The sequence below is a fragment of the Lissotriton helveticus genome, chromosome 3_1 (genome assembly GCF_964261635.1).
Source record: "Lissotriton helveticus chromosome 3_1, aLisHel1.1, whole genome shotgun sequence".
In the NCBI taxonomy this organism is placed as follows: domain Eukaryota; kingdom Metazoa; phylum Chordata; class Amphibia; order Caudata; family Salamandridae; genus Lissotriton; species Lissotriton helveticus.
Window position 1 is genome coordinate 1,945,086,033 of NC_136061.1, and position 25,597 is coordinate 1,945,111,629.

Genomic DNA, 25,597 nt, shown 5'->3' on the forward strand with positions numbered 1-25,597 from the left:
TCTGGTAGAAAGGGAAAGAGCACCAGTTCTTCTCATCTTCCCTCTCCCCAACATTTGTTGCATTGGATTTGTTGAATTTGAAACATAGTAATACCTTTTCACAAATTGCATTGATCCTCTCAGTGGCCTGAATCAGACCGCTCTAATAAGCTGTTACAAAAAAGAAATACATAAATTAAAATGTTTACCAGGGGGATTTGAAAGGGCTTTGGAATTTAGGATACCTACATTTCTTAAAATTTCTAAGATGATTCTTTTAAACATTTCTTGCATCCAAACAGTCCTCATTTTATGTTGATTCATACCTTACATAAATCCACATATTTGATCTGAGCTATATACATATGTATATATAGCGTGTAAATGTACACGGTTTCCATTTTCATTTCATGATTCTGTCTAAAAAGCATAACATTTACATTTTGAAACAATTGGTTTATGCTGCACTCGCACCAATCTCATAAATTAAGGATAAATAAATTACATTATTTACACTCAGAACTAGAACATGCTTGAGATATAGCAGGAAACTCATGGCACTAACTATGCAAACTGACTAGAATTCCAAAACTGAAGAGCTGGTGGGCAAGGCTTTTCAAAAGGCAAATTTAAACTGGTCATTCCAGATGTACGGTCGGTTTGTGACCCAAATTCCACTATAAGAAAATGCAGTCATTTATTAGAAATAAAGCCGTTATAGATGTCTGCTAAAAAATTTTTTTTTATAGTAATGTGAGTTTTCTCATTGTTCCTTTACTAGTTTTCAATATGCTCTTTACTGCTCCCCGTTTATTGTGCAAATCAGGCTATAGCCTTCTCCCTCCCCTCAGAGCACAAGCTGACCTACATATAGCAATATTCTCACTCAAATGATGTCAATAAACAATGTCAGCATCGGGCACACTCACATGTACACCTCTGTGACCTACCAATGTGTTACAGAGGTATTTGTCCCAAAATACTACGGTTGAAAAGTGTAACTTGAGAGACTTCTCAGAAATTCAACCTGAATGTCCAGTATTTGTAAAGCGCGAACAATTACCCAAAGGTGTCAAGGTGCTGGGGGCCGTCGGGAAGATTTAGCGAGCTATTGCCCAGAGTCACATGGTGCTGGGCAGACTCCTGCCACCGGAGCCGGGGATCGAACTGTGATCCTCAGCGTCCAGCTTCAGTCGCCCTGGCCGCTGCGCCACCCCTCTTCCACAAATGCCTCTGAATGCTAGAAACCTCTACACATTTGAGAGAGTCCCAAAGAAACAGACCCAAATTCTGTGCAGTTCTATATAAAAATAATACTAAATGTCTTCCACAAGAGATTGCCCTGAATTTGAAAGACTCCTATAGAGGTTTTTCTTGAATGTACTAGAATCTTGAAGTATTCACTAATTTAAAAATATTCTTACAGAAGGGGATTTAAAATTTTAGAGACCTACCTAATATGATCACAAATTTGAGAGGTTCTAAAGGAGGTGAACTCAAATTTTAGGGGACTTGTACAAAAGGTGATTTTGAATTTGAAACACCCCTACAGAAGATAATCCTAAATTGAAGACTTGTACAGACGTCTAACCCTTCCTAAACATGGTGTTAACGAATTTTAGGGATTCTGACAAGATTTGATAACCAATTAACAAAAGTACAATTAGTAAAAATACTACATCAGGCCATGGTAAATTTAAAAACCTGTTACAGAACTGAATGTGTGTGCCTCTCAAACAGGTGATAGAAATCCGCTTAAACCTAGTCTGTGGTAACCATCAACTTATAGTGGGTAATTTTTTGCTCAAGTCACTACCACTTAGTGGGTCTTTCCACATTTACAGTTTTGCTTTCTTTGACAATGATTCTCAAATAGTGAATTACCTTACTTTATGGACATGCACGATAAAACGTAAGCTTCTTTACAGCAAATTAATGCAAGCATTATTTTACAGCAAACTAGCAAGTATATTTATTTGTTAATTCTATGGATGATTTTGTAAGAGTGCACTTAAGACCATCCTTGAGGATGAGAGACTCCTATTGGAAGTGATCAGCAGCAGTCAAAGGATCTAATGAGATTAGAAAACATAAGGTTATCTATACATAACTATTTACTATATAATTGACAGCCTTTTTTCAATTTGTTACAGCTAAGTTTTGATTGACTCTCATAGTTTCTATATTTGATACTCCGAAATCTTCCTAGGACTAAAAATATCTGCAATTTTGAATGAAGTCTTTCATGACCCCTTCATATTTCTAAACAGACCCCAAATACTTGTTTTAGATTCCCAGCGCAACTAGACTGTGGTTTCCTTGGTGCCTTAGTGGTATAAAACACTGTGGGCCATATTATCTAATCTTTAACACTATGCAAAGTAACAAAGTTATCTTAAGTATTTTGGGGGCCACCGTGCAAGACATATTTGAAGGGAACAAATTTGATTTATATTATCCTTTTCCTGCTAATTCAAACCTGCATGATGCCACGCAATGCTAAATTATATGTTAATGTTTAACTGTCTCACAAAAAATGTTGAAAAATGTCTTGCTCAGGAGCCTAGAAAGTCTTAAGATGACACTGACTAGAGAATTAGGGGAAAACAGTTAAGGAGAGAGATTTAGGTAGAGAAATTGAATAGAAAAATGTCAAGTAGAGTGGAAGTTCATTTCCCAGGGGGGCCTTAGGCAATTGTCCACTTAGATTATGCCTCTGCAATGCAGGAGGGCAATGCACAGGGCAACTTTCTGAGCAGCACGAAAAGGAGAGAGTAAAATGTGCCATATCTACCAATATATGGAGTATTTTTGCTCTCTTAGTTATGGTGCACTTCAGGCAGCCTGGCACTAATGCATGCACCCTTGCTCCATGGTGCAAAGGTCCCTGTGTTGTGAGCAGAGTTTTTTTGAACAGGAAGGGATACATTCCTGCACAACAACAATCCTAAGAGGCATATTCATCTTTATATGTGTGCTTCAGAGTGCAGCACACATTAAGAGAAAGTAACGAGGAGGAATGAAGATATTTCCCTCGTCACACCAGCCTTGGGTAAATGCACCATTTTGTCGCAAACCCAGTTTTACTGACTTTAGTAAAACCCATGAAATTAGGCTTTGGTGTTTTAGTAAATCCAGAAATACATTTTGCATTGGGCCTGCATAAAAAACATGTGACGCAACTCTGACGCAAAACGTTTGTAAATCTGGGCCTGTATGTTTATGTATGCTACTACCACTATTTCTTACTACAGAAGGTTACTTGGGTCATGAACAATGGGTGTAGAGTGATGATCTACCAAGACTGGCCCCAGGACGCAGCAGAATCCTGCCTACGTGAAGCATGCTTTACCATGTACAGCTAAGATCACACTGAAGATTCTAGCAGGATACAGTAGCCATCAAGGAGTAAAGATCAGTTCCAACTCAAAAGCTGCAATGCCCTTAGACAGAAGGCGACTGTAATTTCAGTGTCCTTAGTCCTCACCCACGAAGGTGTCTCAAGAACCTGGATATTTAGGGGTTGTAAAATTACATTGATTTACTAATTTATAAAATGTATATCATGCACAAAATTAACTAAACTGTCTCAAAATAGTTGCTACAGGCAGGGAGTACAGCTTAGTGACAGGAGAGTGAGTGGTTGTGGGTGGCTGTAAGGGTTGAATCTGGGAAATGGTTGGAGAAGGTGTTGTAATCACACAATACTTTGGTTCTAAGGGAACTGGAAGCAGTTCAAGGATTTCCTGAAAGTAAGCAGGGCAGGGCTTTGCTCATTTGTGGTTGGCAGGGTCCTACAGAGCTCAGTGGCTTACATGATAAAAATGATTTACATTTTTAACCAAACTGTCCAGAACGGAGAGAGAATAAAAGAACAGAGAGAGACTAAGAGAAAGGAGGGTATCTGACCAGAGGGGCCATCTTGGCAGTTAGAAAAAAAGCTTACTGTGCACGTAGAAGGAAGCTACTTCCTCAAGGCATTTACAATTTAGGCAAAAAATGATGTGGTGGTGGTGAGTATTTTGGTTCTGGACCCTTTCAGTCTTTTTTGAGTCTGCTTTTGTGCATCTGTTTTTCAGGGACTTTTAAGTATTCCTCATTCTTAATGAGTCTTCAGGGCTTTGAGCTCTTAGTTTGATTTGTGAAGCATCCCAAGTCTAGGGTCACTTTAAGTTGTCTGTGGCGGGGTGTGGCCATAAGGTATGCTGTTATGTGTTAAGGTGGATAGGTGACAGAGGGAATCTTTGGAAACTCCACATGTGACAAGTACAATATCTGATATGAAAAGACCCAATCTGTCATATTGCGTATGGATGTTGGAAAATTGTTTGATGCAGTTTAAGGTTTGACATAGAGCACCAGTAGTCAAATGAGGTCTTTACATCAATGTAGGTTGGAAAAGGGAGGGAGAACTTAGCTTTACTCCACCCTCTAAGGAGAATGTGGGTGATAGTGTGAAAGAAAGCAGGCGATAGGCAATAAGAATCAGCCCCATCAATCATAATATACATTAGGATGCTTATTGCATTCTCCATACATATTTTTTAAAGTGGGTGCAAAGGACTTACAAAGACAGGAAGGGTATGGAACAGGTAAGTGAATGTGCTAAGTGTATTGGCCAGGTATTGGATCTTTCCCATGAGGAAGACATTCTTGATAGAGAATATAGTCTTGTTATAGATTGCTCAAGTGGGGTCAGATTTCCATCAGAATCTTTCCAGATACCTAACTACCATAGAAGGAAGTAGAAGTGTTTACCGCTTTGTTTAGGGCAGGTGTAGGAGTTTTCACAAGTATGAGGGGAAGGAGAAAAGACAGTGGAGGACATTGTGGTCAGGGGAGGATAGTTTGGTTGCTAGTATCTAATGGATTTGGCTGCAACAGAGCACATTTGTTTTAGGCAGAAATAAAATATGAGTAGAAAAGAAGGTAAAGAAGTGGCTTGCCAAGTGAAATACAATGTAGTACATCAGGCGGCATAGCAGTACAGTGGTACCTAAGAAATCAGAAGAGTGATGGGTGTTGAGGAGCATCATCATGAAGAAAATCCCCCCTTGTAACAGCATTACAAAAATTAGTAGAAAGTCATAACCAGGGCAGTATGTCTTTGTAAGAACTGTGACAAGAGTAAACCTCTGAGTAGTGGTAGAAGTAATAAAGACCTTATTAACTCTTTTTCTTCTTTGCCCTCATTGACTTATGAGCATATATCCAACCAGAATTATCCAGTTTCAACCAGATAAAACAAGAACCATAACACAGTCCCTTCAATATCTGGACAAACCTGCACAGGCTTGAACCAGAACTGTGGGAGAACATAATGTCACATAAGTATAAAGGAGTGTTCATACAAGTGGAGAAAATATGTAATGGAGAGACTACAAAAAGCAACAGACAATAACACTGAATAGTCATACAGCTAACTTAGAAGTTCTAATGTGAAAATCCTTCTAATTCAATTGTCAAGGGTCAAACGGAGGCTGTCATCACTCCCTCTCCGCACCATAAAACCGAGAGGTGGAAGATGCAACCCTTTGGAGAGAGAGAGGACAATTTGGGTAAAAAGCAAGTGTAAAAGGATAGGCAGAGTGATAATCTCTTATTGAGCCAAGAAAAGTACAACTTGAACATGAATCCATCTATTTGGCAGCGTACAGAACCTACCCAAAAATCCCGAATAACGGGGCATCACTATATAAAGTAGCCAAGTTGGTCTAACCCCAATGCAAAGAAGTTGTCTTAAAAAAATTAAAAAAAATTAGAAAAGTAAATTCCGAAAGGGAATTCAAGGGAGGAACTTTAAAAGTGTCATGAGGGAGACAACACCATCAGCAGATCAGAGAGGTATCGCTCAAAAAGCTGCCAACAGCATTTGTCAATGTTCATAGAGCATATTTTGTCTACAGCCATAGTTCCACACACATCCTTATGGCGTTTTTCCTTTTGAGCATAGACTCAGTTGCAGATGGATATGAGGTGTGAAGTGAGATCATTCATTCCAAAATAGATTCAGAGGTCTAATAACATTTTTCTTCTATGTATTTGAGACAACCAAGTATTCCTACCTATGACTAGTGCTGCTTGATTCCTTTTAGAACACCACTTTGTATATGTAAGTCTGTGATTCTGGTAGCTTGGTCAGATATGTGAATGGACTATTATCTATTCTTTAAACAATGGGCGTTTGGTGCCGCCATCGGATTGACAAGTCATATTATTTCTTTGACACCTTTTGCCATTATCGAACTACAGAACTGTTTCTGTTCAAACAGTTTTATCAGTTTTTGTCCTTATTAAATCTTCAATGTAAAATTGTGGTGATACCAAAACAGCACTCAGGGCCACATATAAAATCTATTTTTTAACGGGCCAACCCTGTATGGGTAATTTGATGTATGCATCGTGATTGCTGTTTTCTTCGAGGTACGAGTGTAGTGTGAAAAAATATGTTTTTGTGGTTCTTGATTACAATCTATTTTGATTTTTTTCCTTTTTTTTTATTTGTTTTTGTATTTTTATTGAATAAAAGTAATTGCATTTATTGCTACATCGAAGTGACTATGCCAAATTATAATCAATTCAGAATAAAAAAATGGTTTGTTATTTCAATAAGAAACTTAAACTTAAGCCAGTAAATAATAATAAGAATATAAGGTGGTAATGCAAACGTTCTTTGCATTTTGTTGGTGACGTTACAATGCTGCATTGTGGGTAATGGAAGAGCTATCTGATGCACTGTGTGTTTGAATAATAGATTAAATCTCCTATATACATCCAGTCACAAAGGTAGTTTAATGGAAATAGATGGTTTGAATTTAAGAGATTCTCTAACATACAGGACAGATGCTTGTATTATACATCACAGGACTGCATCTTCAGAGGCCAGGTTGTTAATCTCTGGTTCTGAAACCAAAAGGGACCATTGATGTACGGTCTTCCAACAACATAGCAACCTAGTATTGTGGGCTCAGTGACAGATCACTCTCTCCCCCTGTCTAAAGATGTTTCACGTGGGCTAACTTCCACTTTCTATCCAAATCAATAAATACACCTTTTAGAAATTTGCACCAGCAAATAAAAGAAGGAACTGATCCCGAAGACTAACAAAAAGATAATGAAAAAAGCTCTTGTGGCTTAGAACTAAGGGTCAGAGGTAAGAAGAATTGATTCACAAAAAGTGGCCGCAAATTGCACGCCAATGTTTAGTGAATGAGTTCTGATTTTGTGAACCAGCCTAAATACTTATAAGTCAGTTTGCAAAATGACCATTTGGAGTTGATGGCGAGTCGACCTACCTCATCAATATTCATGAGTTAGGTCGCAAACTACGACTCAGGATGTCATCACAGGGATGGTGGCTCCTGGAGTCAGCACACCAGAACGTTTGTGATTGCATTTTAATGAAGAATTTTTTTTATTGCAGCCCATTTTCCTTGAAGAAAATGGATCAGCATTTTACAAAAGAAATAACTTATTATAAAAAAAAGTTTAATAGTTGACAGTGGTCCTCTTGACCACTGCCCACTCTCAAACCCTTTTTTCTTTCTCAAAGAGTGCCAGTGGGACCCCTTCTCCTTTGCGAATGGGTTGCCATCTGCTTTGAGGAGTCAGCAACCTCTCAACGGTTTACTCCCAAAATTGTCTTCCTTAACAATTGATACATATCATTCTGAAGGGAAATTTGTAAGTGAGGCCCTAAACACTCTCCTTCCAAATTGGGGGGGGGTTTAAAAAGCATTTCTAAACCCATTTTGTGTTTCGTAATTTATTAGCGAATCACAGGATTTGCGGCCGCTAAATGCCTTTGTAAATCTGCCCCTCAGTGTAGTAAAGTGTTAAAATATCCCATCTCTGCTCTTCCATTCCATCACACATCAGCCCCACATCAGTGTACGAGAGAAGGGTACCTGGATGTTCTTCTATGGAAATGTCCTTCCCATTTATTTTCTCAGTATTTTCTGAGTAAACATACCATACACACACCACTGCACATCCTTTCAGTACTGCAATTACCTCTGATCTGCTGCCACCTGTACAACATCTTCGGGGGAGGGAAGTTTTTTGAAGGTTGCGCTGAGATTATAGTCGGGGGAGGGGCTAAAGTATAAGAAAATGCAATGATCTGACAAAGTTGGCACAGTTTCCTCTGATCTCACCGCCTGTATTGCACTTGGCTTTCTATCACTTCTTTTTTTAATTATTATTACTGTGATCATACTATATGCAAGTTCAGAAGACTTCCGTTTCGATTTGGGAAGGTTGATGGCCTAGAGTAATAGGTCCCTACATGCAGCTGGTCGTAAGAAGAGTCAGTTGCTGTTCAATAACTAGCACCTCAGCAGTCTCTTCAACAAAATGAGAGCTGGAGCCGGGCAGAGCTTTAGAGGTACCATTTTTAAATAATTTGCTGTTCCGTTTTATTGCCCTGTTTGCAGGGTTGCCATGTTTATTGACTTTGTTGCTCTGTGTTCATGTGTCTCTCTCTCTATATATAATTATGCTTCTGTACACAGGTGTATAAAAAAAAGTCTTGATGACGTCATGCAGTAGACAGCGTAGAGGTCAACCAATAAGGGCGAGCCTTTAGTCTGGGTTGGTGTCGGCGCCATGGACGGCGGCGCAGAAGGACGGCCTTCTTCTGGATGGCAAGGTTCCCGCCAGCGGGCCGAGGCAGAGCGCGAGCGCGCCGCCGCCGTTAGCACTGCTTGTCGTGAGGCTTGTCCCAAGAAGATCCGTGGGTGGGGCTGTGCCGCACTGGGAGCAGGTCGTAGTGGCTGGGAATGTGGCTGTTCCGAGGCAGGTCGTACGGGTTCTGCGTGTAGATGGGAATGTGGCTGCGGGCGTCGTGTAGCATGCTGACCGTAGGCTCTGAGGAGAGAAGCAAAGGAGACAGAGAAAATGTCAACAGGAGAAGTGAGGTACATCTGCCAAACGGCTTCAAAGCTGACAGATCTTACTTACAGAACCGGACCCTTTACTAGATATCAATCCCAGTGACGATTTTAGAGTTGAATTACTCACTCTTTATCATGACATCACACACACTCACTCCATAATCTCCATTCAACTGCTTTGGGAAACATGGAGTTTCAAAGAGGGAAAAATATATGAAAGAGGCCTTTTTTTGCTACACAAAAGAGACGGTGTCCACTTTTAGGGTCCTTTTACCACCCGCCATGACGGCTTTATCCTTGACTTTCCCGGATGATACCTCCCGGCCCTCTGGGCTTCCCACCCGGGAGCTGAGACTAGCTACTCTCTTGTATAAAAACTCTACCTGTTCTTATCCCAAGTCTATCCGGAACTTGAGACTGCCTGCTTTTCCTACATAATGTACATAACCCTTGTTTCCCTTTGATATCCTTCCCTCCTATGCCCTTTGTATACCACCCCCTCAATCATGTAAAGTGCTCTGATACCCTCACGGGTCTGGTTTGCGCTCTATAAAACCTTAAAATAAATAAATAAATAAAGAATGTCTTCAGAGGCAATCATACTTTCACGGACATGTTCCACAAAATCATTTGATTTTCTCACGAAAAAAAGTAACAGTTCTCTTAAATATAAGAAAGTAGACATAGCAACAACCTTAATATCGCTCAGGGTGCTTGGCCTATCTGTCGGACAGGGAGAATGGAAAGTATTGATTATTGTTGTGGATTTTGATTATTGCTCTGTGCCCACATACCCTATTATAGGCCTCATTTGCGAGGTTTTGGTGCAGGGTAGCACCACAAGGAATCGTGCTGCGCTGCCCTGCGCCAAAAGAAAAGGGCAGGAATGCGCTGTATCTATGAGATACGGCGCATTCCTGTCCTTTCCCCTTGCGCTGGCGCACGATAGGTTGCCATGCGCTAACGCAGACACCCTTGTGCAATGGTGCAATAATTGCTCTTCTGTTCATGAAGGTTCAACTTCCTGCACAAAAACTATAATTGATGGCGTTTGGCGTCAAAAAATTAGGAGAAATAAAGGTATTTCTCCTCGTTGCGCCTCCCCAGGGAAGGCGTAGGAATGTGATGCTTTCCCAGGTTTACAAAACCTTGTACATATGGGAATGCATCAGATTTCATGAGTGTTGCGTCGGAACACCCACAGCAACACCCATGGAATGGCCCTTTCACACAGAGTACTGGGTGAAAAGGGATCATATTTACAAGGCCATGAGAAGCCACGCAGAGAGACCTTGTAAATATGGGCCAGCGCACTGTGCCAAAGGAGCGTCAAAAGAAGTGATCCTCTGGTGGTACAAGGGGTCTTGTAAATGAGGCCTAAAGTGTTCATGCATTAAAGGTGTCACACCACCTTCCACTACAGGATCTGGGCCACGAGGTCATGGGCTCGTTTGTATCCTGATGTAGCACATAAATGTGTCTTATTGGGCACGCCCTAGCATTCAAAACACGGTGACTGCTGAATCTGTCTTTTCACCTCACTTTAATATTTCACTACTTCACTGTAAGGAACTCATTACACAAAACAACAAACACACCACTAATAGCACTGTCAACCTCTTTCCCACCCACAACACATTTTTAAAACTTTCTAATATTTTTAAATAAAACAGTTACTTTTCTTTCAGACATGTTCTCCAGAAACTGTATATGGTATAGTAGTAAGGCTGTAGTATAGCCTGTTTACCAAACAATCCACCATGGTTATGTTATATGTTGTACTTCTATTGAAATTTCTAAAGCTCGATAAATGCCCAGAGGCCATCCTTGCTCTAGATCGATGGGGTAACAGGGGAGGGGGCAGATGGAACTGAGGCAGACATCAAGAACTGGAATCCGATTGAAGAAAGAGAAAAGTTTTAAGTTGTTTTCAGAAAGAAGCATGATCAGGTATTGATTTTAGGGAACGTAGAAGTGAATACCAAAGCTTGGCAGTCAGATAAGAGTAACGAAGGCAGTCGACGGTGTGGTAGAGCTGAAATATGTTCCTGAAATAATGTGGACCTGAGCTATAGAAAGCTCTGTGAACCAGAGGGGGAGAAGATGTGGCTTAGCAGTTAGAGCGGCCGACTTTGAAGCTGGGGAACGAGGTTCGAGCCTGGCGAGAGGCTCAAACATCCTAGGATTCTAGGCAAACCACTTAATCTCCCTGTTCCTTTAAGAAGTGAAAGTATCCATCTGTAATGCAACTGGTGGTCATGTAAGGTGCTGTGATACTTTCGGGTCTACTTTGCTCTATAAAAAAACTGCACACAAAAAAACAGGCATAGGTCTTTAAATTTAGAGCGAGATATGGTAGACAACTAATGCAGATTCTGAAGATGAGGTGGGATAGATGTAGAGGAGGGCAATTTGATGTGAGAGGAACTGCAGCATTTTGAAAGATCTGGAAATGCTGTGCGACATTGCTGGGAAGACTGATAGTGTTGATGTGATAAAGTCGATAGGTTACCCAGCAGTGAACAATGGCTTTCTAAGTCAGAATAAGAGGAAGGGGAACAATCTTCCATAGCATCCTGAGAAAGGGCAAAGCATTACCTGGGAACTTTCTTAATCAGAAGATCAACAGCAAGATGTTGATCAAATATAATACCAACATATTTAAAGGGGCTGGTACCAGAGGATCTCCTAGCTTAGAAAGCCACCAGAAGGAGTGCAGGCAATGGAAGGGTGACAAAGCCATAAAACCTCAGTTTTATCTCCATTCAACGTGAGGCAGTTATTCTGCACTCAGCGAGTGATGCTGATGATACACATATATGCCCTGAAGTTTGATGCTGTCTCGTCAGGAAGTTTGGTGATAGAGACAATGATCTGGATGTTGCGTGCATAGGATATGAGATCCATACCATATGACTAAATGAGGGGCAGCAGGAGAGACATTTAGACATTTAAAAGGCTGGGACTAAGAGAGGAGCCCCGAGAGGCTGCACAGGTCAGATGGGAGGCAGAGAACCTGAAAGGGGATGCCAACTTGGTCCCTGTAGAGAAGAATGAAAAAAGCCATTTAAAGTTTTATGGCCTCATCTACAAGAACATTGTGCAGTGCTGCAAGTCATTCTGATGTGCCGTGCGGTGGCATTTTAAAAGTACAGGTATGTGTTGTATTAACAACAATACAACGCATCTGTGTGCTTTCTCATGCACTGGCTCACAACTGGCTGCCATGCGCCAGCGCAGACACCCTTGTGTCATGTTGCAAGGGAGCCTGCGTTGCTCTGATGATTGTTTTTGTGCAAGAAGGGACACTTTCCTGGACAAAAAACGCTAATTGATGGCATTTTCCTCTTTCCATGTGTGCTGCATAATTTACAAAACATAGAAAGAGGAAAACACGAGGAGAAATAAGAAAACAATTACTTACCTGTAACTACGGTTATCCAGTATTGGTATCTTTCATAGATTCACATGCCTGAATCATTCCCCGTTGCCGAGGCGGGAGTCCCACGGTAATTATATATACTAAAGTAGTGCCTTAGAATAATCTGTAGTAGGCTGACAAGACTATAGGCCCCAAAAGGCCCAAAACTTAGCAGCCTATCTACCTCATTATATGAAAAGAACTGAAAGTAGTTCCAACCAATCAGCTGTCAGCACCCTCTAGAACCTTCCCAGCAGAGGCAGTTCTCCTCAGATTTTCCCAGCACAAGTGAGAAGTATGTATCCCTAATAAAGAACTGTTCTGCCGGGGAGGAGGGTGGGTGCATGTGAATCTATGAAAGATACCAATACTGCATAACCGTAGTTACAGGTAAGTAACTTGTTTTCTTATCCAGTATTGGGGTATCTTTCATAGATTCACATGCCTGAATCAGAATAGCCAGAATAAACACATATATGTCGTTTGCGGAAGGTGGGAGACAAAGCGTAATTCTACATATTCCCACTCATCCGGAAGGTTATAGCGCACTAGAAATGTAAATATACATAAATGCAGAGAACCTTCTAAAAAGAAAGAATTATATTCAGATAACTTTTTTCATATTTAAACAGCATTTGACAAGCAAAATATTACAGTGTATTATGTATACTCTTATGTCATGAATAGAATATAAGAGACCTTTAAAAGTCTAACCTTAATGAAGAGGATGCTGCAGCACCGCTTGTCCCACTGCTGTATCATCTTGTGATGTCGATTGCAAGCAGTAATGCTTTGTAAAGGTATGGACACTCTTCCACGTCACAGCTCGACATATGTCCGCTAGTGTGACTCCAGCAAATAATGCTGTCGATGCCGACATCATTCTGGTGGAATGTGCTTTTACCTTTCTGGCCCAAGGCTTGTTAGCCTTTTCGTTACAGAATTGTATTACTGAGGATAACCACCTGGCTATCGTTGCTTTCGTCACTGCTTGTCCCAGCGCAACTGGGCCATAAGCAATAAATAACTGGTTAGATTTCCTTATGTCTTTAGTTTTTTGTAGATAAAACTTCAGACAACGTTTCACATCCAAAGAGTGCAGGGCCTTTTCTGCCGGTGTGACAGGATCCGGGAAAAAAGTCTTTAACTTTACCGGCTGGTTTAAGTGAAATTGAGACGGCACTTTAGGAATGAATCTTGGATTTGTTCTCAATGTGACATAGTCCTTCGAGAAATGGAGGAAAGTTTCTGAAATGGTGATAGCCTGAATTTCACTAACCCTCCGGGCTGAAGTGAGAGCTAGTAAAATAGCCACTTTCCAGGTTAAGAATTTCAATTCAGCTCTATGAATAGGCTCGAAAGGTCTCCTCATTGATTGGGACACGAAAATATTGAGATCCCATTCAGGAGGTGGAAGTTGAATTGGAGGAAAGGTTCGAAACAATCCTTTCAGAAATTACTTTATCAGTGAAGAAGAACATAGTAAAGGCTTGTTCGAACTTCTTCTGAATCGGGATATGGCGGCAAGATGTACCTTAATAGAAGAGAATACTAGACCCGCCTTGGCTAGTGAAAGTAAGTAAGGTAGGATATCCTCAGGTGGAGCTTGAAGAGGATGGATATTATTTGCTTCGCACCAACAACAGAAGCGTTTCCATTTGAAACGGTATGTTCTGATAGTTCTCTGAGCACGGGCTTGAGACAGAATTGCTCTACAGTCTTCAGAGATTTGGAGATCTTTAAACTCTAAGAAGTCAGGAGCCAGGCGTGCAAGTGCAGCGATTGTGGGTCCGGGTGCAGAATCTGACCTCCTTCCCTTGACAGCATGGAAAGTGTCGGCTTAAGACGAATTGGAGGCTGTTGAGATAGCAGGAGCAGTTCTTGGAATCAGTACTGCCTCGGCCAGCGAGGAGCAATGAGGAGAAGAGTGCAATGTTCCCTCTTCATCTTCTGCAGAATCCTTGGTATTAACGGTATCGGGGGAAAAGCGTATGCATAGATTCCTGACCATCTCATGGACAGGGCATTCCCTCTTGACCCCCGTTGAGGAAATCTTCTGGCGTAGTACAGGCATTTGCTGTTCTGTTGTGTCACAAACAGATCCAGAGTTGGTGTGCCCCAACTTCGGAAGATCCTGTTCACCTGTTCCTGTTCCAGCTCCCATTCGTGGCAACCTGCGAGGGATCTCCTGAGGTTGTCGGCTAAAGAGTTTTGAACCCCCTTTACATGCTCCGCTCTGAGTGTTATGCCGTGTTGTATAAACAACTCCCATATCTCTTGAGCTTCCTGCAATAGGGATAGAGATCTTGTTCCCCCTTGCTTGTTTATGTAAAACATGCTGGTGGTATTGTCCGTACGCACCAGTACTGAAGAATTCGCAATTCTCGGAAGGAACGCTTGCAGAGAAAGGAAAATGGCTCTTAATTCGAGACTGTTGATGTGTTTCTGCCGATACTGATGAGGCCATCGGCCTTGAATCTGGAGGTCCTGAAGATGGCCCCCCATCCCTCCATTGATGCATCCGTGGTCAGAATGAACTCCGGGATAGTTTGAAGAAATGGGAGGCCCGGAGACATATTGCTTTTTTCGACCACCGTTGAAGAGCTTGCCTCATTCTGGGTGTCACTTTAATGCGATTGTCGAAAGATCCTCCTATTTGTTGCCATTGTTGTTGCAATTCCTCTTGCAGTGGCCTCATCCTGAGTCTTGCAAAGGGAACTAGGTTGATTGCTGAAGAGCACATCCCTAGAAGAGACGCATATGTCCGGACAGAAAGTGACTTTTTTGCTGAGATTTGTCTTGCCAGTTTTCGGAGTCTGTCCTGACGTTCCTGAGACAAGAACGCTTTACACTCTTGAGTGTCCAGTGAGGCTCCCAGAAAGGTTAACGCCTGTAGGGGCTGTAATTGTGACTTCTTTGCATTTAGAGTGCTTGTCTTGTGATCTGTTTCGATGGTCCTTTGAGCAGCCAATCGTCGAGGTATGGGAAGACCTGTATTCCCTGGGACCTCAACGCTGCAGAAACTGGGGCCAAGCATTTTGTGAATATTCTTGGTGCCGACTTCAGCTCGAATGGGAGCACCTTGAATTGAAAGTGGACGCCAGCCACTGTGAATCGAAGGTATTTGCGATGTTTGAGTTGTATAGAGATATGGAAGTAAGCGTCTTCCAAGTCCAGAGAAGCCATAAAATCTCCTTCGTTGAGACAATTGAGCACATCTGCCAATGTCACCATGCGAAAGCTCTGTTTCTTCAAGAATTTGTTGAGCTTGCGCAGATCCAGAATTGGGAGCCACTCTTCCGACTTTTTCTTTATTAGGAAGAAGCGAGAGTAGAATCCTCTTCCTTTCTGCGAGATTGGAACCTTCTCTATCGCATTCTTGCGAAACATGTTTAAGGCCTCCTTGAACAATAAGGGAAGATGGGGGTGGGGAGACCCTTGGGCGGGGTCGTAGGTGGTTTCTTTAAGAACTCCAGAGTGTGTCCTCTTTCCACTAAGTCGAGGACCCACCGGTCCGATGTGATGTTCTGCCATTGATGGTAAAAGGCAGAGATCTTCGCGCCCACAGGGAGGAAAGGATGTTGGACTAGCTCATTGACGTTTGTTTGAATCTCGTCCTTGATTGTTTGATCTTCGTGTCCCTCCCTGACGAGAGAAATTACTGGAGGTAGACTGTCGGTATGATGACTGGTAATACGGTTGCTTGTACTGCGATTGGTATTGCCTGTTCTGTTGATTATGGTAACTTCCTCTGGAAGCAAATCCACGACCTCTTGCTCCTCTAGAAGAGCCTCTCTTGTATTGCAGGTTACTAAGCGATGTCAGTATCTGCCTTGATGGTGAGCAAGGCATCATCTATGTGCTTACCGAAGAGCGAGTCCCCGTCGTAAGCCATATCGAGGATCTTTGTTTGCACCTCAGGTCTGAAGGAGGTTGCTCTGAGCCAGCCCTGGCGCCTGAGCACCGCAGCACCCGCTAACTGACGGAAATTAGTATTTGCGACGTCTAGGGCGCAATCTATTATTTCTGAAGTCGCCCTTTCTCCTTCAAGCACTATCTTACGTGCCTTTTGTTGACGATCCTCCGGTATCAATTCAATGAATTCAGACAGCTCCGACCACATCTGTGGGTCGTAGCGGGCAAGAATCGCAAGAGAATTCGCTGCCTTGATAGAGGATGCAGCATTGATTGAAAACTTCTTGCCTATTAGGTCCAATCTTCTGCCCACTTTGTCCGGCGGCGGCGAGATTGGAGTGGACGGATTTTTGGACCTCTGTTGAGCGGCTTGGGATATCACAGAGTCCGGACGTGGGTGGCCCACCAAACAAGATGGAGTTTTTGGCGGTGCTCTGTACTTTTTCTCAATACGAGGAAGGACTGCAGGGATGGAAGTGGGTGTCTTCATAATTTTAAGACCTTCCTGCCAAATAAAGTCTATTATGGGTATGGCCCTGGTAATCTTCCTATATCCCTCTTCAAAATCATGTAAAAAGCAGTCCGACTGTTCAATGGTAACTGGCAGTTCAAACCTTGTAGCAGCCATTTGCATGATATTATGAAAGCCGCCAATGACCTCCGGCGGAGAATCAGAGGGTTGTGGCAAAGGAGGCGAAGGCATGGGTATTACGTAATCATCCCACGGATCCGCAGGGGTGTTGCCTTGAGGCAGCTCACCTTCCTCTCTTCCCTCTTCATCCGAAGAGGAAGTATCCCGATCCTCTTGTGGTGCGGGTTCTGCAGGGTGTCTTGGTGACACTGGAGGCTGCGGTGGAGGAGGGGCAGGTACGTCCGCTGGTACTGGAGGTACACTTGGCGTGGACGGTGTCGGTGTGAACCTTTGGCGATAGTCTGCCAACATGGCTTGCAAATCCTGTATCAACGAAGGAGGGAGATGACTTGTCTCCTCCGAACGTGGAGGTTTGTATGGCTGTCTATAGAAAGGTGCAGACAACTCCTCTTGGTAGTAATGTTCTTGAATATCCTCTTCGTCCTCTGCATCCTGGCATTTTATATGCAATTCGGATGGATGGCGTGCAATCCCAAAGGGACCTTCATTATCTCCGTCATCCTCCTCAGAATCCTCCTCCTCCACATTTGTTTCTAAAATCTGCGATGGTAGCAGTGGAGAAATATTGGAGTAGTCTTGCCAATGATAGGTCTTGAGCTGAAAATGAGTATAGGCCACAGGTGAGACAGGAGACACCTGAGGTAGAACAGGCCAGGGTCTTGTTGGCGTAGTCTTGGTGATAACTGGACTCCTTGTGGATTTAGACATCTTAACAAGCTGCGCTGAAGGCGGCTGGCTCATTGGTGGAAGTGCCATCGACGAGCTCGTCGTCGATGGGATCGTCGGCGGCGGTGGTACTGTAGATGGACTTTTCGTCGACGGGGCCGTCGTCGATGGGGTCATCGGCGACGAGGCCGTCGTCGACGGGGCAGTCATCGACGAGGCTGTCGTTGACGACGCCGTCGTCGACGGGCTCTTCGTCGACGAGATCTTCGTCATCGACGGGCTCTTCGTCGACGAGATCTTCGTCGTCGACGGGCTCTTCGTCGACGATGATTTTGACATTGACGCGGCTTTTGTCGTCGATGACTTCATCGACCAAGGTATCGTCGTCGATGCAATGGTCGTCGACGATGATTTTGCGTCCTTAGCCCCTGAAGATTTCTTAGAGGAAACCTTAGCTGATACAATAGGTGAGGTAATGGCAGATGTAGATACCGTCACAGAAGAGCTTGAGATGGTAGAAGTCACAGAGACTGTGTGAGAAGACACCAGAGAGACAGTCTTTTTTTGGGCTTTACTCACAGTTTTAGATGAAGATCCTGGAGGCGGAGAAGCTGGAGATTCAATAGGAGGAGAGGATGACCTCCTTGAGGGTTTAGACACTCCATGAGAGGATTTGTGTTGTTTTTTCCTCTCATGAGAAGAGCTATCTCTGGATCTGGCTCTTTTGCAGGATGTTGAAGCTCTGTCCTCATCATCTGTGGAAGATGATTTGAGCCAAAGTAGAACCCTTGCCTCCCTGTCCCTGATGGTTTTGGCAGGGAAGGTGCGGCAAATCCTGCAATCCTTCACAATGTGAGAGGGATGCAGGCAGTAGATGCAGTCTTTGTGCTGATCATCTACATAGACTTTCTTCTTATCACAGGCCCTGCAGGCCTTGAAAAGAGCTTTCTTCTCAGACATTCTGAAGAAAAAAGTTGAAAACTGAGTAGGCACTCAAGGAGACTCCCTTCCACACGACGTGCGGTGAAAATCTGAGGAGAACTGCCTCTGCTGGGAAGGTTCTAGAGGGTGGTGACAGCTGATTGGTTGGAACTACTTTCAGTTCTTTTCATATAATGAGGTAGATAGGCTGCTAAGTTTTGGGCCTTTTGGGGCCCATAGTCTTGTCAGCCTACTACAAATTATTCTAAGACACTGCTTTTGTATATATAATTACCGTGGGACTCCCGCCTCGGCGACAGGGAATGATTCAGGCATGTGAATCTATGAAAGATACCCCAATACTGGATAACAGTATTTTTCCTCATTGTATCACTCCTGTGCCGTAGGATTCTAACACATTCCCAGTTTTACAAAACTTTGTAAATCTGGGTATGTGTCAGGATCCATGGATGTTGTGTGGGAAAACCCACAGCAACAAACTTAGAATGCCCCTTTTACGCAGAGTAATGCGTGAAAGGTGCCCATATTTACAAGGCCTTGAAAAGCCATGCAGGTCGACTTTACGTGGCCTTGTAAATATGGGCAAGCCCGTAGCTCCATAGGTGCATAAACCAGTGATGCAAAGATGGCACAATGGGCTTGTAAATGAGGCCCTGGGAGTGCAGGTGGAAGGTAAGATGTTTACTAGCAATCATCTCAAGGACCTTGACCCTGCAATGTATGCCAAAGTGAGATAGAATGGTATCCTATGGTATGGATGTTCCAGCAGGAGGGCCACCACTGAAAGAAGGTCTCACTGAAGCCTGTTTTGTGTTAATTTCACAAAAGTACTTTGAAGTGAATATCGGGAGCTGCCTTAATATTGGTGTTAAGAACAGTGGTGGCTGGTGACATTTGAAAGTGGTGAAAGGAGTAGCGGGGACCTACCTTATCGCCACCACAGCTCATAAGCGCCACAGACCTCGCTGCAGCCGCGCTGGGACTGCAATACCCAGCAGCCCCAGTGGCGGGGCGCAACTGACGCCGCAAGACCGCGCCAGGAGGCGCTCTTAAGGAGGACAGTACCTGGTGGAGCGGGGGTGTTGATTTTCGTTGCCGCCGCCGCCGCCAAGAGTCACAATTTGGCAGTAAGGAGTAGCGGGGACCTACCTTATCGCCACCACAGCCCATAAGCGCCACAGACCTCGCCGCAGCCGCGCTGAGACTGCAATACCCAGCAGCCCCAGCGGCGCGGCGCAACTGATGCCGCAAGACCGCGCCAGGAGGCACTCTTAAGGAGGACAGTATCTCGCGTTGCGGAACGCGCGCGGGACAAGCCGGGCGAAGCCCGGGCCAAGGGCGGGCCCGTTTAAGCCCGTATAAGAACGGGACGGGCCACCCCACTAACAACTGGAGCTTTACATCAACAAGGTTAGTGTTTTAATATATATCATTGGGTTGATATATATTTGGTTGTGCAGTTACACTAGCCTTCCACCTGTTGTCATTAAACATGGCTGCTATGCCCGAAGAGGGGACAGTCGGAAGGAAATCCACTGGGGGCACACTAATGGGCACTTTAGATAACTTTTTAATTAGAGTGCCATCAGCCCTGGCAAATGACATAGAGCTCACCAAGAAAAGGCTCTCCCTGGATATCGCCTTTGATAAAAGATCTTCCCTGGGCACCCTGGCGAGGAGTAGATCGCCGCGGAGTCATCACGCTGACAGAGGAGACGCTTCCGCCATCGGGAGTGGAGGCGAGATCCCTATCGCCCCAGCCAGTCATTATTCTTGCTACATGTGATGCCTCGCTCAATAGCAACGGTCCCGAAGAGGATGTAAATAGAGCCCCAACACCTAATATAAGAACACGCTCAGCAAGCCAAGCAAAACTGGGAATGGTACGACAGACTGGGGGTGCACCGGCAAAAAGAAAGCGACCAGGAGCACAACCACATATAGGGGGAAGGAAGGCAAAAAGCGCGAAAAACTCTGCTACTCAAGAGGATTCGGCGGTAAACCCACCACACAGCCCTAAGCAGCCTGGTCCACTTGATAAAGATGGCCATAACATGAATTTGACCTCTGTGGGGGTGGAACCGTACCCTGATTTTGGCCCTCTGTTTTGGAAAAAACTGGAGAGCACTATTAAGAAGATATGCCACCCAATCCATGATCGGTTGGACTCAATAGAAAATAGACTGGTATGTCTTGAACTTTCTCTCTCACAAGCCCAAAAGAAGGCAGGACTGAGGAACAGTACCACTGCTGCTCGCCCGGTAACATCATAGGTGCATACTACAACTGATCTTAGCTCTAGTGGTATGATGATTGAGGGGGACAAAGCAAGCCAGCCTAGCAAAGGGGTGCCCCCTGCTATCATTCCTCCTCTGCTGCCGGCAGGGGATGGGAGTACAGCACATACCAATAGACGTCCCCAGGCTAAGAATGTTGCTAAAGCCTTACCTCCGGTTCCAAATAAAGTAGGGGCTGAGTCTTCATTGGTAGGGAATAGTGGAACAACACAGGGCAATGGTAGAAGGAGGGAAGCTAGACAACAAAATCTGCCCCACCTATCCCCGGTATATGATGACGCCCAATTACCTTACATTGATCTCCCTCCCCAGTCTGCCCCTTTTGTAGTAGTGTTGGTTGGGGTCCCACCAGTTGCCCAGGGGAAGCAGGAATCTTATCTTGATCTTAAACATAAGTGTATTTTTTGGCTTAATAAATACCGCCCATTGCCAATTAATATGCGAGCTGAGATCATGGGTGTTAGAAGAGTCAATTGGATCGGAAGAAGATGTAAGACTGTAGCAGGGGACTGTATTATTATTAATTTTAGAAATTACAGATGTGTTAATCACATTTGTAATTGGCCTTACAATGATCACTCCCCTGGGATCCAGGCTCTTCCACTTGCTTACTTCTATGGCCCTCCAGTTCCCTTTGAGAGGGTTATTTTTCAGCAGGGTATCATACCAAACTACTGCCCATTGGGGAATGTAAGGCTGTTTAATAGATTCGAGGCTCTCTCTGGCCTGGCGGACTGTGACTGACATCATGCACATTTTAGTCTCGCCTTATGTAGTACAGAAGAGAGGAATAGGGACGAGGGAGAATTGAACCTGAACCTAAACTTAGTGTCTTCCCAGGGGAACAGCGCAGAGAGGGAGGGCAATGCTGGTCATAATGTTACAGCCATTGATAATACTGTGGGGGAGGGCAATGTTGGATGTAATGTTGCAGCGATTGATAATATTGTGGGGGTGGGCAATGCTATTTATAATGCTGGTTATAATGCTACAGCCACTGTTAATACTGTGTTACATAATGATTCTTATTCCCTGGAATGTCAGAACATTGTATATCATAGGCTAGGGGGCGATTTGATTCCAGTTTCCAAAGAGCCAGTGTGCTCCACCTCCGTTATTTCATGGAATGTGGCAGGAATAGGGACTAAAGTCATTTCGCCTGATTGGCAGGAATTTATTAATCATTTTGATATATGCCTGTTCCAGGAGGTGTGGGCAACTGATGCTATATATAAAGTGGGATACTTGAATTTTTTTGTCCCAGCAGTTAAAAAAAGTCAAGGTCGCCCTGGTCATATGGGTCAGACAGAGTCTTAAATGCCACATTCAGCAGCTTTCTGTGACAAGTAGTGACATTTTAGTTGTTAGACTCAAATTCCCAAATGACTTAAGAATTGATATTTATAATGTATATGCAAGGGGGCTTCCAGGTGGCAAAAAATCTAATGTGGTTATAAAGTTAGAAACATTGTTGCAGGCTACTCCCCCCAGCATACTACCATTAATCGCGGGGGACTTTAATACTAGGTTTGAGCCCCTCGGTTTGGACGATACTTACTTAACAGAGGAGGAGGACCGCAGGTGGGGAATTCCACAACTGGGTATTAATCCTATAAAAAAATGGACAGAGGCCGCGATACAGTTGAAGGGCCTCTGTATGGGGAATCAGCTAAGGGCTGCTAATGGGCACACATTGTCAGACAAAATGGAAAGGAAACGTTTGACAATGGTGTAAGGGCAAGTAATATTGATTATTTGCTTGTCCCGCTTAAGTTGTGGAGTACTCTCTTAGATATGGAGGTGGTTGCTCGTGTTGAGAGTGACCACAACCCTCTTTCGGCATCGTTTAATTTGGGACTTCATAAAAAGAATGTGGTTCCTGGAAGACCAATTTTGCCTGATTTGGTACTGTCAAACGATGAGCGCCACCTTAAGTGGTGCCAGGTTGTGGGGCATCAGGAAATTATTTCTGATATTAGTGAGGACCTGGAAGGAGCAATAGCAGCTATTGAGGAGGCCACTTTGTTTGGCCCTTCGCATCAATCCCTGATGGAGATTCATAATAGCCTGTTTGCTAAATTAAAAAAATATTTTTGCAAATCTAATTCTTGCAAACCTAATCTAGGCAGCAGATCCCAGACTAGAAAAGAAGAAACCAGGTATAATGACCTCTGCCGCCAAGCTAGGGGAGATTTAGGCCTTGCTTTAAAGACTAAAGACCTAAGGAAAATAAAGCTGGCCCGCACAAATTATAGACAAATTCAATATGTTGCAAAAAAGGAATGGGAACAAAATTGGTGGCAAGATCTCAAAATGGCATGCAAATCTAAAAACCCCAAATTCTTTTGGAATATTTTTAAATGGGACAGGGGAGGGCATAGAGAGAGCCCTCAAAATAACGTTGACCAAAACTCATGGGTTGAGTATTTTAGCCCCCAATATGCCAGCAGTGTAGCTGATAGTAGCGAGGGGGTGTCTGTTCAGGCCTTTTATAAAGAAGCCACTTTCACTTTAGGAGAAGTGGACAGGGCACTAGACCTAGTTAATGAGGGACGTGCTACAGGCATGGACTGTGTGCCCGCAGACGTATTTTTGAATAACAGAGCCCGCTGGAGGATGTATATCCTGTATGTGGCAAATGCCATAGCACAAGGGATGGAGGTACCCCATTCATGGAAAGGTGCAGAGATAGTGCCAGTGTACAAAAAAGGGTATAAGTTGTCAGCAGCTAATTATAGACCGATAAGTCTGATCGACTCGATCCAAAAGATTGTGGGTCGACTTGTATTAGGCAAAATCCAGTCCTGGATGGATGATGATAACATCTTGAGTCACCTCCAGGCTGGCTTTCGCCCGAGAACAAGTACTATAGACCAGGTCTTTAGGTTTATCATGTTATATTGGCATACGGTGATCTTAGAGAAAGGCACCTTGTACGCGGTCTTTGTTGACCTAAGGGCGGCTTTCGACCTTGTTCCGCGGAAAACCCTGTGGCAAGTCCTTGCAGGGTTGGGGATGGCGCCTGAACTATTGAGCCTAATCGTCCGCTTACATGAGGATACTTTCGCCCGGGTTCGGTGGGGTCGTCAGGGAGAGGTAACGGAAACCTTCCCGGTTGAGCGGGGAGTGAGACAAGGTTGTGTCATGGCACCGACCTTGTTCTCGCTCTTCGTAAACGGGGTGGCTGAGTTCCTCTCCCTGATCCCGACTGATGCCCCGGCTATGTGTGGTGAGCGGGTCCCGATCCTCATGTTCGCAGACGATACATTGAACATGTCAAAAACGTCAAGTGGGCTCCAGCGCGCTTTAAAGCGCTTTGAAATTTTTTGTCTGACGAGAGGTCTTGAAATAAACACGGCAAAAACAAAGTTTATGGTCCTTAACGGCCGTATACCATCTGGGCCTGCTAAACCTTTCAGAGGAGCGATGTATATGAATGGCGTCCCGCTAGAGCGGGTTGACGCCTTCACTTATCTGGGGGTCTCACTCCAGAGAGATCTGGGGAGGGTCAGCCAATTAGATATTGCAGTATTAAAACATCATCAACAGGCTGGTATTCTTTTGAAAAAATTTAGCTTATCAACAACAAAGCCCATTAGCCCACTATTGGAAATCTATAGGATGAAGGTGTTAAGCTCGACATTGTATGGTGCCGAGCTATGGGGTTTTCAGAATTTGAAAAATTTGACGCTAGCAGAGAATGAATTTTTGCGTAAAGTAACTAGCGTCCCTATAAGTACTCCTTTAACACCTCTAATGTGGGACCTTGGACCAAAAGCGGTCCAGAACCTTGCCTCTCTACGGCCCTTGCTGTATTGGCGCCGACTGTGGACCACGGAGGAACTTCAACATTATGCACAGGGTTTACGGGAGATTATGACAAAAGATGGCTCCCAAAAAATCCACTGGCTGAAGTCCATTCGGTCCCTACTGATTAGGTTGGGACTGAGAGAGCTATGGAATGATCCGATAAACGCTACATTCCCTTCCAAGAAACTTCTGAAAATAAGCTATTGGGAGATGATAAATGCAGAAATATGTATAAGGGGTTTTTCTTCACATCTAGAATTTAAGGCCCAACCGAAAGTGGAATTGTATTGGGATGCCATAGAGAAAAATCAGGATTGTAAACTCTACTTTCAATTTAGAGTAGGCTCCCTTCCAGTTAGGTCTTTTACAGTCAATTGGGCAGGGGAAAACGGTAGGGATAAATGCCCTAAGTGTGGTGAAGAACGAGAAACAATAAGTAATTTCCTCTTCTTCTGCCCCTTATATTCTGCACCCAGAGCCATGTGGGTTAAGCCTATCTGCAGAGCGATTGGCACACGAAGGTATGCAGAGGCTTTAAGAATTTTAAGTACTGACCCCTGCCCTGTAATTGCTATTGCTATGGCCAAATTTCTGAAATGGGCCTGGGTAATCCGTATGCGTCTTGTTGCGGAAGGGCTCTGATTATTGATGAATTACTTTTGCTGACTGTGTGTAAATATGTGGGCCTACTCAATTTCTGTAACTTATGTGCAATACCCCCTGTACTGTTAAAAATGATGGATTTTGTTTTATGATTTTTGCTTTTATGCACTCAAAATAATTGATATTCGGCAATTGTCTATAGTAGTTTAATTCAATCTAAGTTATTTATTGAATTGTTTTTATTGGAATTTTATATTGAAAAACTGTGGTTTTATGTATGTTTTTATGTATGCTTTTATGACTTAATTGTCGAATAAAGTATGATGATGGAGATAGAATATGTTGGTATTTTCAGGTCTGTGCTAGAATTTATCAATGTGATATTGGTGTATTAGGGAACTGTAGCAATGCAGGTCTG

The 25,597-nt window shown here is 43.7% G+C and overlaps 1 protein-coding gene across 2 annotated transcripts in view; it reads right to left on the bottom strand.

The window, feature by feature from the left end:
• Positions 1-6,627: 6,627 nt before the first annotated feature.
• MEGF11 (multiple EGF like domains 11) overlaps positions 6,628-25,597 on the bottom strand; it is a 1,491,879-nt gene continuing 1,472,909 nt past the window's right edge. For both annotated transcript variants that reach the window (XM_078683026.1, XM_078683027.1), the window contains one exon: positions 6,628-8,847. In XM_078683026.1, the coding sequence (XP_078539152.1) occupies positions 8,675-8,847 (173 nt within the window). In that variant the 3' untranslated portion in view covers positions 6,628-8,674. The remainder of the gene's footprint in view (positions 8,848-25,597) is intronic.